General features: G+C 45.5%; 2 protein-coding genes across 7 annotated transcripts in view; both read left to right on the top strand.

The window, feature by feature from the left end:
- Positions 1-719: 719 nt before the first annotated feature.
- Positions 720-3,938, top strand: LOC110550552 (dipeptidyl peptidase 2-like). 3 transcript variants are annotated; one of them, XM_060383004.1, is made up of 2 exons: positions 720-2,679; positions 3,554-3,938. In XM_060383004.1, exons 1-2 carry the CDS (start codon positions 1,279-1,281, stop codon positions 3,590-3,592), a joined length of 1,440 nt encoding a protein of 479 aa, XP_060238987.1. In that variant the 5' UTR covers positions 720-1,278; the 3' UTR covers positions 3,593-3,938. The 3 variants fall into 3 exon arrangements, with proteins under 3 accessions (XP_060238987.1, XP_060238985.1, XP_060238986.1); XM_060383002.1 differs by lacking the exon at positions 3,554-3,938 and adding an exon at positions 2,980-3,355; XM_060383003.1 differs by lacking the exon at positions 3,554-3,938 and adding an exon at positions 2,980-3,116 and having other exon boundaries at positions 720-2,881.
- Positions 3,939-7,403: 3,465 nt separating this feature from the next.
- Positions 7,404-13,591, top strand: part of Pigu (phosphatidylinositol glycan anchor biosynthesis class U) — an 82,768-nt gene continuing 76,580 nt past the window's right edge. For 2 of the 4 annotated variants that reach the window (XM_021640511.2, XM_060383005.1), the window contains exon 1: positions 7,404-7,537. In XM_021640511.2, the coding sequence (XP_021496186.1) occupies positions 7,408-7,537 (130 nt within the window). In that variant the 5' untranslated portion in view covers positions 7,404-7,407. The remainder of the gene's footprint in view (positions 7,538-13,591) is intronic. The other 2 variants (XM_060383006.1, XM_060383007.1) reach the window with 2 other exon arrangements.

The following is a 13,591-nucleotide window of genomic DNA, read 5'->3' on the forward strand; positions in this document are numbered from 1 at the left end:
TCCTATGGCTGTAATCTCAAATTCAGGAGGCTGAAGCAGGCTGATTGCTGCAAGTTGTAGGCTGGTTGGAACCACATGGTGAATACCAATTCATCAGGGGTATATAGCAAGGCGCACGCGCACACACACACACACAGTGTAAAAGAAGGCAAGGAGACTAGGAACACGGCTCATTTGATAAACTGCACTTAGCATGAAGTCCTGGCTTCCACCCCAGCACAGTGTACACTGGGCATGGTAGCTCACACCTGTACTCCCAGCACTCAGGCGCTGTTGGCAGAAGAATTGAAAGTTCAAGCCCCCCCCCCCAAAAAAAAAAAGAAAGCTCAAGCCCTCTTTGGCTGAACAGTGACTCTGAGGCCAGAGTGGTCTAAAAAAGGGGAAGGGGGAGTAGAATGAGACAGAGAAGGAGTTGGGGGGGGAGAGAGGGAGGAGGACAAAAAGGAAGAAGAAAAGGAGGAAGGGGAAGAAGTGGAGGAAGAGGAAGAAGAGAGAAGGAAGAAGAAAAATAATGCTGGCATCCAGCTCAGTGGCAGAGTGCTTGCTCAGTGTGACAGGACAGCTCTTGGTTTGCTCCCCAGTACCATAAGAGGGAGGAGAACAAAAGAAATTATACCCTTTCCTCCTTTCTAAGCCACCCCAAGTCCTAACCTTTCTTCTGTACAATGCCCATTCTGAACATGTCATATAAATGGAATTATATAAAACAAATGGTTTTGTGGTCAGGTTTATTTCATGTAGCAGAGTATTTTCAAGGCTCTTGAATGTTGTGGCAACTGTCAGCACTTCATCATTATTACTTTTGTTGTTGTTGCTCAGCTGTGCTCCATTGTATAGATCTAGGACCTTTTTGTTTATCAATTTACCAGTATTTCTGCTTTGGTTTTATGAGTAAGTTGTCCACACAAGTGTGGACATACTTTGTTACTTCTCACAGATGCACAGCAGGAGCTACACACCACTGAACTACACGGATGCCCATCTCACACTTAACATTTTGAGGAACTGCCGAACTGTTTTTTAAAGTGGCTGCATTTTAGGTTTCCACGTGCAGCGCATACAGGCATTTGTCTCGCCAGAAGGTATTGTTTTGTTTGTTTGTTTTTCCTTCAGCCACCTCAGTATGAAGTGATAGGTCATGGTGACTCTGATTTGTCCTCACCCAGTAACCAGTGAGGCTGAGTGTCTTCTCAGGGCTTCATCGGTCATCTGTGAGTCTTCTCTGCTGCGGTGTCTGCTGAAACCCTTGGTTCATTTAAGAATTTGTCAGAATCAGGCATGAGCTTCCACTCTGTGGACCATGCGGCCCCCACCTGGGTCCTGGTCCTGCTGCTGGCACTGGGGCTGTGCACCCTCCAGGCCAGGGCTTACAGATTTCTGGACCCTGGCTTTCGGGAAAACTATTTTGAGCAATACATGGACCATTTCAACTTCGAGAGTTTCGGCAACAAAACCTTCAACCAGCGGTTTCTGGTGTCAGATAGGTTCTGGAAGATGGGCCAAGGTCCCATCTTCTTCTACACAGGGAATGAGGGGGACATCTGGTCCTTCGCTAACACCTCTGGCTTCGTGGTTGAACTGGCAGCCCAGCAGAAGGCCCTGCTTGTCTTTGCTGAGCACCGGTACTACGGGAAATCGCTTCCATTCGGTGTGCAGTCCACACGGCAGGGATTTACACAACTGCTCACTGTGGAGCAGGCGCTGGCGGACTTTGCTGTGCTGCTCCAGGCCCTGCGGCAGGATCTCGGGGCCCCGGATGCTCCCACCATAACCTTTGGAGGAAGTTATGGGGGGATGCTGAGCGCCTACATGAGGATGAAGTATCCCCACCTGGTGGCTGGGGCCCTGGCAGCCAGCGCTCCTGTCCTAGCTGTTGCGGGTCTTGGCAACTCCTACCAGTTCTTCCAAGACGTCACAGCCGACTTCTACCGCCAGAGTCCCAAGTGCGCCCAGGCTGTGCGGGACGCCTTCCGCCAAATCAAAGACCTGTTCCTCCAGGGAGCCTACGACACCATCAGCCAGAATTTTGGTACCTGCCAGCCACCTTCCAGCCCAAAGGACCTGACTCAGCTCTATGAGTTTGCCCGGAATGCATTTACTGTGCTCGCCATGATGGACTACCCATACCCTACCGACTCCGCAGGTCACCTTCCTGCCAACCCTGTAAGGGCAGGCTGCGAACTGCTGCTGAGTGCGGGCCAGAGGATCAAGGGTCTGCGAGCTCTGGCGGGGCTCGTCTACAACTCCTCCCGCACGGAGCTATGTTACGACATCTACCGCCTGTACAAAAGCTGCGCTGACCCCACTGGCTGCGGCATTGGCTCTAATGCCAAGGCCTGGGACTACCAGGCCTGTACGGAGATCAGTCTGACTTTTGACAGCAACAATGTGACTGACATGTTCCCTGAACTCCTGTTCTCTGATGACCTCCGCCAGCAATACTGCCTGGCTACATGGGGTGTGTGGCCCCGGTCAGGCTGGCTGCGGACCAGCTTCTGGGGTGGCGACCTTAAAACTGCCAGCAACATCATTTTCTCCAACGGTGACCTAGACCCCTGGGCAAGGGGTGGGATCCGGAGCAACGTGAGTGCGTCAGTCATTGCTGTCCGGATCCATGGCGGAGCACATCTCCTAGACCTCAGAGCATCTAACCCAGGAGATCCCCCATCTGTTGTGGAGGTACGGAATCTGGAGGCGACCCTCATTCGAGAATGGGTAGAGGCAGCCAGACCAAAGGGTCTCCCTTTCAGCTAAGACCCAGCAGGACCCAGAGGTCCCTCGTTCTGTGTGAGCAGTTGTGGCCCGACAGCTTGCCTATGTCTGAAGGACTGCCCAGATCCACAGCGGTCAGCCCAGGGTGACTTCATACAAGGGGCTGCTGGTAGGTGGAAGAAACGGAATAAACGCGTGGTTGGGGGAAAAAAAGAAAGAATTTGTCTTTTCATAATTGAGTTGTGAGAATCCTTTCTATATTCTCAGGCCAGTGAGATGGCCCCGTGGGTAAAGGCGTCTCCTGCCATTCTCTTGCTCACACGGTGGAAGAGAAGTGACTCCCAGAAGTCCTTTGGCCTCTACATGGATGCCATGGTATACGAATGACCCTCCTCCCTCAAAAGAAATAAATGTAAAAAAATTAAGGGGCTGGAGAAGATGGTTTAGCAGAAGAGCACCTGCTGCTCTTCCAAAGGACCCAAGTTTGGTTCCCAGCACCCATATCGGGCAGCCCACAACTGCCTGTAACTCTAGTGCCAGGGGATCCAGGGCTGTCTTCTTGCTTTTGTGGGCACCGCACTCATATGTTGCTACGTTCACACAGACACATACACAAAAATAAAAATAAATACTTTTCCTTACATGTTTTGGATAAATTCTCATCCATGGTTTGTAGATATTTTCTCCTCCTCAGGCCGTCTTTATTTATTTATTTATTTATTTATTTATTTGTTTGTTTGTTTTTGTGGTTATCTGTTTTTAATTGGGATGAAGTCTGTCATGGAACACTGTCCACAGGGCATAAAATAGCTACTAATCTGAGCAGCTGTGTCATTCACAGGCGACCTCCGAGGTCAAGAATGTGGCTAGTCCCTCATAAAAGACTAACCTGAGATTCCAGTCCCTCCCTCCCTGTCTCCCAGCCCTCCCCCAGATGCATGTATGGAGGGTGAAGATTAACCGAAGGGGTGTTCTGCCATGCTGAGTGGGGCTCTATGGTGATGGCAGCTGTTCTGGGTCATGCCTGTGCCTCTCAGTAAGCCCTATGAATTCATCGGTTCATCAAGCTAGACTTGGGTGGAGCTGTTTCTTCTGTCGTAGGTGCTCTCTCATAGATAAACAGACATTTGTTCTCATCTCCCCAGGAAGAGCCCAGAAAGAGTCCAACTTATTTCTTCTTTTCCTGTCTATGTATTTGGCGTTATAGTAAAGAAACCTATGCTTAATTAGGGGTCACGAAGATCTACTTTTGTTTTCTTCTGAGTTTTAGTTCTTGTAAGCCTTTAAAAAAGAATGGTGAGATAAGCGTGTTTCAGAACCATTAGTTTGGATCTTACTTCCTTTCATAATGGCTGGTCATAGTTTTTCCCAGAGGCAATCCTTACTATAAGAACTTTCACATTATTATTAAAGTGATGTAACGAGGAGCCACAGAGACGTCTCAGCAGGTAAGAGCAGGTTTAACTCCCAGTACCTACATGGCAACTCAACAGGGTGGAACCCCATTCCCAGGGGACCCAACACCATGTTCTGGCCTCTGCAGGAAGTCATGCATGTGGTGCAACAGACACACACGCAGGCAAAACACCCACGTGTGTAAAATAATAAAAATTTAAGATATTTGTTAAAAGAGGGTGTTTCCAATACAACAGCTGTCTGATGTGTGTCTGGATACGTGCTATGCATTTCACTATTATAATCTTTTCAGTCTTTACCAAGGGTTGATGATACTTTAGGCCCCACTTTTCATAATGCAATATGCATATACCAGCATCTATATTTTTAGGAAGAAAAATGTACAGACTGACTAAGCTCATGTCAAAGAGTGTGTCATAGTGTCTGGATTCAAAGGCGAGTGTCCTCTACTCTTTTATGATCTCATTATTCTCTGCTTTTCAGAAATGAGCCGGAGCTGACTTTTACATTCCCCTAACATCCTGATCTCCCTCCCATCTATTGTTTATGACTTGTGTTAGTTTTTGAAAGATTTGTTTTGCTGGGCCTGGTGGTGCATGCTTTAATCCCAGCACTTGACAGGCAGAGGTAGGCAGATCTCTATGAGTTTGAGGGAAGTCTGGTCTATAAAGTGAGTTTCAGGAAAGCCATGGCTGTTACACAGAAAAACCCTGTGTTGAACCCTCCCCCCACCACCAGAAAAAAAAATATTTGGCTTGCTATTTATTTAGACAGGGTTTCTCTGTGTAGCCCCGGCTGTCCTGGGTCTTGCACCATAGACCGAGCTGGCCTCAAACTCAGAGATCCGACTGCCTCTGCCTCCTGAGTGCTGGGACGAAAGGTGTGTACCAGCATTGCCTGGATATTTGTTTTCTTCTTAATTCTGGGTGTGTGTTACTATCTCTGTGTGGGTGCGTACACAGAGCCATGACATCCCCTGACGCTGGAGCTCCAGTCACGTGTGAGCCATGTGGTGCTGGGAGCTGAACTCCGATTCTCTGGAAGAGCGCTTTCTGTGCTCTCAACCACTGAGTCATCTCCCCAGCCTGACTTAGGTAATTCTTAAGATTTGTATCTCTTCAACCAACTCTTCGAGTTTCCCCAAAGAAGAGGGTACAGTGTTGTCAGCACGTTATAGTCTGGCACGCCCCTGGCCAGGGGAACGTGGTCTCTTAGAAATGTGCACCTGGACAGTGAGTCAGTTTAGTTGCAGTGCCTGTGTTTAGCTCCAGGGCCCCGAGTTTCATCCCTAGCATCAAGTGAAACACCCCCATCTCTCAAAAAGTCCACAGATGAAAATACCTGACACCGCTCTCTTCAAAATTCTCCAGCGGAGGCTGCATGTAGTGGGGCATGCCCCTGGTCCCAGCGCTTGGGAGGCAGCCTCTCACCTCCACGTGTACTTCACAGCCTCCCCTCTGTCACCAACACAAACAAAACAAAAACCTCAAAAAGAGGATTGCCGCAGATATGCAGGCACCTCGATGTAAATATAGAGATTGCTAGGTCAGCCAGGGGGGAGTTGGCAAGACCCCATCTCAAAACACAAAAATACAAACAAAAAAGGCCCAGTGTGGTGGCACAAGCCTGTAATCTCAGCGCTAGGGAGGCAGAGACGGTAGAGCCACGTTTTCAAGGACATCTTCAGATACAGGGAACCAGGCTACGCCTAGGCTGCACGAGTCTCAGTCTCCGAAAACCAAGATAACTGAAAATAAAAAGATATAAACTTTTCAATGGCACATAGTTTGTACTTTGAATGCTCTCCAAATTGTTAACTGCAGCCTAGAGGCCCCTGCTTGCCTCTCCTGTGTTTCTTTTTCCATAACAAATACTGTTCTCTTCCCTTGGGCCATACTTGTTTCTCTGTTGAACCTCTTTTCGGTTGTGAGTCTAGCCTTTAACGACTGAGCCATCTCCTCAGCCCTGTTTTCTGGAAGCTATGAATAGTTTCTCACTCTGTAGGTCTCATTTAAAATGTCAGCTTGTCCCACAGTCTCCCCTTTCCAGCTTGTCCTATGACTACCATTCCTTTATCCATGGTTATTCTCAATCATGCACTTTTTCTCTTTTTAAAATATATTTTTTTAAATCTTTAGCTAAGACAGCTTACATATTTATGGGATACAGTATGACAACTTGTTTACAATGTATAGTAATAATATAGGGTAACCGGCACATGACTTCAGACATTGCTTGTGTTAGGAACACTCAAAAGACTCTGCTACCTATTTTGAAATATTCAATATTTTTGTTAATCTTGGTTATTCTGCTGGTGCACTGTTTCATTTTTTCAAGGATCTAAAATGTCCTTGTGTAGCTAATTCTTGCAGCTAATCTTTACGTACTCACCTTAGTATTTTTCATACATTAACTAATGAAGTGGTGTGCTGTCAGTGCTTACCAACCGGCTCTCCAAACCCCTGACTTGTAGTGTTGGCCGATTTCTCAGCTATAAGAGAAATCCACCTGGAGGGATTTCAAGCAACCAGCCTGAACCGAGAAAAGCAGAAGGTGCATCATGACATAGTAGCTGTCCTGGTTCGCACAACCTTAGGGTCATTTGGAAATAGGAAACCTCAGTTGAAGAAACGCCTCCATCGGATTGATCTGTGAGAAGTTTTCTTGATTTTGAAACTGAGTGATGTGAGAGGACCCAGGGGGCACCATCTCTGGGCAGGTGTACCGATGTGCAAGAAAGCTGGTTGAGCAAGAGCAGAAGAGAAAGTCAGTAAAGGCCGCGTTCTTCCACGGTGTTAGCTTCAAGTTCCTTCTCTGATTTCGCTCGGTTAAATAACCTGCTGAAGGTCGCAGGGCTAATAATTAACCACTCCAAAGTGTTTTCCTCATAACAGGGTGCCCGGAGGATGATTGGTGTTCAAGAAATACACACGTCGTACTCTTTAAAAATATGAAGGCAAACATTTTAACATTAAAAATACGCACACGAGAGAAATTACTGCTTTAAAGTTTGCTTACGAGCTCAGTAAAAGAAGCACAATATTTTTGAGTTCTCAAGCGTGAATAGAAACATAGTCCAAACCTTTGCTATAAGTCTGACACATCCCGCTTTCCGTCGTCTCGCTGCAAAGCTTCCTGGGAGTGGTAGTCTCTAAGCCGGCGGGCTCCCGCAGCAGCCGCGGCGCTGGCTCGACGGAGGTACTACAGTGTGGCGCGCAAGTCTTGAGGCTCTTCCGCATTGCCTTTGCCCTCCCCGCCTGCGCGCCCGCCTCAGTTATCATGGCGGCTCCCTTGGCCCTGGTGCTTGTGGTAGCCGTGACCGTGAGGGCGGCCTTGTTTCGCTCCAGCTTGGCCGAGTTCATTTCTGAGAGGGTGGAGGTGGTGTCCCCACTGAGCTCTTGGAAGAGAGGTGAGGTCACTGACTAGAGCAAGTCGGACGGCGCTGTCCCAGCCTCAGTGAATTGAATTGGAGGTGGAGGAGGTGGACAAGAGCGTGCTGTTCTGAGGAGACTGACCCGCGTCTGGGGTCCTTCGCGAGCTGAGGGCGGAGCTATGGCGCGGAGGATGGGGTGTGGAGGAGGTGTGGAGCGTGAGCCCCACTACCCGAGGGATGGGGATCCGAGGGGGCGTGTCCCACTCTCCCGAGTCCGGCGGCGGCATCCGCCGGTGAATGGACGTCCGAAGGTGCTCTGTGCATTGGGTCTTGTGAAGTATTAGGTTTTGGCAGTGGGATTGTCAGGCAGTATTCCCCTGAGTAGCAGATAGTGGAAGGGTGAGGGGAGACGAGGGAGCCACTGCTTTGGCAAGAACGGTATCTGGGTTTGCAAGTCACCTCTCAATCTAGGACTCGCCGTGAAGTTTTTCATAGTTTTTGTCTTTTTACTATATGTACATGTTCTTCATCAAACCTTATTGCATACTGTCCCCTTCAGCAAGACACAGAAATTGGGCTGAAGGAGCCACAGGCTAGCAGAGGAGTTGAACAAGCCTTTATAATAATTTCCCTGAGTAAACTGTCTTTCCTTTTCCAGAATGAATGAATGAAAGACTAGGGTTTGGAAAAGAGTAAGAGCGAAAGAGAGAGAGAGAGAGAGAGTGATTCTAGGTTGCAGAGGATCCGAAAATACTTGTGGATGTGAAATATCCAGAGTAGAAAAGATGTGAGTTAGGTTGGGGCAACAGTTTGATTTAATTAAAAAAATCATTTTTACAGCGGGGCATGGTGGCACACGCCTTTAATCATCCCAGCACTCCAGAGGCAGAGGCAGGCGCATCTCTGTGAGTTTGAGGCCAGCCTGGTCCACAAAGCAAGTCCAGGACAGCCAGGGCTCTGTTACACACAGAAACTCTGTCTCGAAAAACCAAACAAAACAAAAATCACTATTATTGTCTGTGTGGGTTGTGCGTGCTAGTGGTGTATGTTCAGAACCCAAAGGAGAATGTCAGTGTCCTGTACTTTTATTCCCCGAGACAGGGTCTTTCTGAACCTAAAGCTATTTCCACTGGGCTATTGTCAGGAGACCCGGGGTTTCTGCTTGTCTCCCCTCCTACAATGCTGGAGTTACAGGCATATCGATGGCTATGACTTTTTTGTTGTTGTTCTGTTTTTGACATGGGTGCTAGGGATTTGAATTCAGGTCTTTTTTGCACATCAGGAGCTCTTACCTGCTGAACCATCTGTTCAGATCAAGTTTAAGTCCTTGAACGAAATAAAAACTAAGGTACATTATATTTAAAGCACATGTAAGGGCAGACAGAGCTTAGTGAATTATGAACCATCTCTACACACAGATAGCTAGCACCTGACCCAAAAATATTGGCATCCTAGAAGTCTCCCCTGTAGCCTTACACTTTGCTTATTATGTGATTTTGAAACAGGATCTCTTCTTTAGCCCAGGATGTACTCAGATTCATGGTGATCAGCCTCACAATGGTTCTTTGTGGTAGATGATAGTATGCTCCCATTTTTGAGATAAGAAAAATAAGATTAGGAGAGAAGAATTTGTCCAAGTTTACAGGTGGTGAGTGGTAGTAGTAATTCTTTTTCGAAGTGTGTGAGATGGTAGAACTTGGATTTGGTATCTTTGTGTATAATTTGTTGTTAAATGAATCGAAGCTACTTAGTTCCTGATTTCCTGTGCATATCAGAAGCTCAGGGCTCTACACTCCTGCTTCCTCTACACTCTAGAACCTTATACACACCTGTCTCTTTCTCTGACCTGGGCATGGTGGCATGGGTCTGTAATCCCAGCACCTGGGAGGTTGAGGCAGAAGGATCACAAGTTTGAAACCAGCCTAAGCTCCTTACAGAATTCGACACCAGCAAAGTTACATAGTGAGGCACTGTTAAAAATAAACAAACAGTATTTCTTACTTTATATAAAACATTACTTTCTTAGCTCTGGTCTTCCTGTAGTATGAGTTTCTTGTACTGTTTTATTTATGCCTGAATTCCTTGGTGTCTGGGATAGAGCAGGTGTGTGGTTAGTTACTATTGAATAAGGTGGAAGAAATGAAAGCACAAGTTGTGTTATTTACAGGGTAAATAGGTAGGAGAATTTAGTGATGAGGCAACAATGTGTATGATTTTTAGACTCTTAAGGAGGATTCCAGTCTTTCTCTGGCTCTGCCGTTTACTTCCTTTGTGATGTCTTGTCTGTGAGACAGAATACTAAAGGAGAAAATCCATGTTAAAGTGCAATAAACCAAAACACCAGTTCTAAGGTCTTGAGTTTAGGAACTAGAACAGTGTGACACTGGCTGAGCTGAATGGGTGAGTCAGAGAGGACAGGACAACAAGTGTTTGGTGTGTGTGTGTTAGTCTGATCCTCAGAGGTTTAGATCACTACAGCTTAGGATCGGTATCAAGGCTAGACAGAGTTGATAGTCATACAGCATTTTGACCTTGTTAGCAAAGAATAATTACTAATTTCACTCTGAGGAGAGGACACACTATCACTTGTATTCACAGTTCTTTAACTAGGGTAGAATAAAAAGCAGGTAATTGTGCCAGGCATGGTGTCTCATAGTGTTGTCTCCTCCCCCCCATTTTTTTCAAGAGAGTTTCTCTGTGTAGTCCTAGCTATCCAGGAACTCACTCTGTAGACCAGGCTGGTCTTGAACTCAGAGATCAGCCTGCTCTGCCTCACATGTGCTGGGATCAAAGGTGTGCGTCATTACTGCCTGGTGTGTGTCTCATAGTTATAATCCTAGCATTTAGAGGCTGAGGTAGGAGATTCATTGGGAGTGGCCTACACAGTAAGACTTTGTCTCAGAATCGAACAAACAAGCAGGCAGTTGTATTAACTTCTAAATGCTAAGCATTCAAAAATACTGAAGTAGAAGTCATTCTGGTTTTACATGACATTTTGAGATTTTTGAGTCACCAGCTCTTTGGATAAAGGGCCTTGTATCCTTTGGTTGGCTATTATATGGGCGTATTTATTTATTTATGCAGGCATGTGTGCAGGTGTGTGTGTGTGTGTGTGTGTGTGTGGTGTGTAGACGCTATTTGATGTTAGATGTCTTCTTGATTGGGCTCCACCTTATTTTCTGAGACAGGATATACTGGTTTGCTTTTTGTTGGTATGATAAAACTAACCTGGGGAGGAAAGAGTTTATTTGGTTTACAGGTTACAGCATTAGGGGAAGCTGAGGCAGGAACCCGAAGCAGAAACTAAAGCAGAGACCATAGAAGAAAGCTGCTTACCAACTTGCTTTCCCTGCCTTCTGCTACATTTCCTTTACAGCCCAGGCCTACAGCGGGCTCGGCCATCTGACGTCAGTTAGTGCTAAGAAAACACCTCACAGACATGCCTGCAAGTCTGTCTGGGGGAGGCAGGTTCTCAGTTGAGAGTCTCCCTCTAGGTCTGGGTGTGTTGTTGAGTGGTAGATTGCTTGCCTATGATTATGGAGTCCTGAGTGCTACCTCAACACAGAAAAAAAACAATCAAACCCAACCCTATTCCATAATATTAATAATATGGAATAGATAATAATCGGAAGGAAGGAAGGGAGAACTATTCCAGACAGGTGTGGTGGAGCACACTTGTTAATCCCCACTTGTGGAGGCCCAGACAGAGGGTTACAAGTTTAAGATCTACTTGGGCTCTGTAACGAGATGTCATCTCAAACAAGAAGAAAAGAAAGAAAGAAGAGTATATTCAGTGTCACTCCTCTGCTGTACTTCATGAATTTTATTTTAAAGAAAATACTACATGAAAAAGGAAATCTTACTAGTTCTTTGGGTTTTTATCTAGTTTTGTTTTAATATCTAACTGTTGTTTGCTTGAAACAAAGTCTTTGTAGCTTAGTTAGCTGTAGCCTCTACTAGCTATGTAGCCAAGAATGACCTTGAGCTCCTGATTTTCCCGTCTCTAGGATTCCAAGAACATGGAACTACACCCAGGTTGTGTGTGTATGTGTGTTGGTGGGGGGGTGCTGGAGGTCAAACCTAGGTACTTGTCCATCTTAGTCAAAGGTTCTACTACTGAACTATCTTCCTAATTCTGAGTGTTTGCTTTTATTTCTCAGGCTTTTGTTAAACTGATTTTAGCCAGTTAAGGCTGCATAAGACACTTGTCTGACCATCACCACCTGCAAAGGAAAAACACAGCTGAAAATCTTCTGGCCTTATAGTATTGGCACATTGTTTTATATATATGTTAGAATCTGGCAGCTTGATTAATTCTTTGGTTGTTGCTTTAAACAGGGATAGGCATCCATTATAAATATAACGTTTTAATATTTTTTAGATCTAATAAAGTCCTTGTTTATAAATCCTTCATTTTATATTCTTGTTTTATCACTTTATCTTTTGCTTTTTAAAATTGTTATTGTCTATGAAGCTCCTTGTATGGCTTCAAGCCACCAGGGCACAGGCTTACCAAAAAGAAAGCTTTAATCTTTCCCAGCTCTTCTTAAGCATTTGTCAGGATGGCAAGCTGCTGAGGAGCTTCTCTTCTCCAGAGCTTTGCAGAAGCCCAGTCATACCATGTCACTGATGGCAGCTCTGGTCTTTGGCAGCATTTACCCATGTCTGCTCACTGACCAATGTCCAGAGTTTATTGAGGCAGGAAGTTGGGCAGAAGCTCTGGTTCCTCTTTAAGTGGTAATGCTTCCTACCTGCTCTCCCATTTTATTTGGTTGATATTTGCCAATATTGATCCTGAGTGCTTCTATACTTACTGATGATATGTGGCAGAATGTGGCCATGGCTGTGGCTCATGTGGCCATGAAGTTTCTGGCTCTTCCTCAGCAGGGTGGTAATCATGGAAAGGAAAGCTCCTTTGAAATAATAAGTAGAGGCCCTCGAGATGTCTCAGTGGGGTAAGGTGCTTGTCACCAAATCTGACAACCTAAGATTGGTCAAGGTGGAAGGAGAAAATTGACTCCTTGAAGTTATCCTCTGACCTCTATACCTACACCCTCACTTCTCCACTCACCTCCCCAGAGAGAGAGAGAGAGAGAGAGAGAGAATAAAGAAATGTAATAAAAGATCATTTTGAAAAGAAAAAGTGAAAACTGCATGTTTTATAAAATACTTCTTTTTCCAAAGTAGCCTTGAACTCAGAAATCCCAATGCCTCTGCCTCCCAGAGTGTTAGATTACAGGTGTATAATGTATGTCTAGCTACAAAAGTATTTCAGCCTCCATCCTTTCTGCTGTACCCCTGATGATTCGGTTTTTTTGTTTTGTTTTTGAGACAGAGTCTCACTGTGTAACTCTGGGTGTCCTGGAACTCATGTAGATCAGGCTGACTCAACCTCATAGGGATCCACCTGTCTCTGCCTCCCAAGTGCCATGATATTTTATTTTTGGATTCAGAGTTTCACTGTAGCCCGTGCTGGCCTGGTACTCCATAAATAGACCAGGCAGCCTAGAACTTGGAATTTTGTTTCTGATCCTTCTGAGTGCTAGGATTACAGGTGTGAGCCACCATTGTCAACCAGATTATTCTCTTAAACATTGAATGAATCATTACCGGAGTCTGAAGAGAATTATGATACTCTTTCTAGCTAAGATGGAAATAGACACTGTAGGCCCTAAGAAAGTTTCACACATGTGCACCAAAATAATAAAAGTGATGGAAAGAGTTAATAATAAAGCTAAATGCATCCAAGTCAAATATTCTTCATAATGAAATCTGTTATAGTGTATGTTAAGTTTAAAAATCAATAGCACATTTTGAGTTTATGTCTTTCTTAAATATTTTAATGTTACAGTAAAGAGTGGTGTTTTTATGATGTTTTTACATGAGGTTGACTTTTCCCCAGCTCAGTTATCCATGAAATAATATGCTGCTATATTTTTCTTTTTTTAATATTAGTTACAGTTTATTAATTTTGTATCCCAGCTGTATCCCCTCCCTCATTCCCTCTCTATCCCACCCTCCCTCCCTCATCTCCTCCTTGCCCCTTTCCAAGTCCACTGATGGGGGAGGACCTCCTCCCCTTTCATCTGA

This window comes from Meriones unguiculatus, chromosome 4, assembly GCF_030254825.1.
Source record: "Meriones unguiculatus strain TT.TT164.6M chromosome 4, Bangor_MerUng_6.1, whole genome shotgun sequence".
NCBI classification, from domain to species: domain Eukaryota; kingdom Metazoa; phylum Chordata; class Mammalia; order Rodentia; family Muridae; genus Meriones; species Meriones unguiculatus.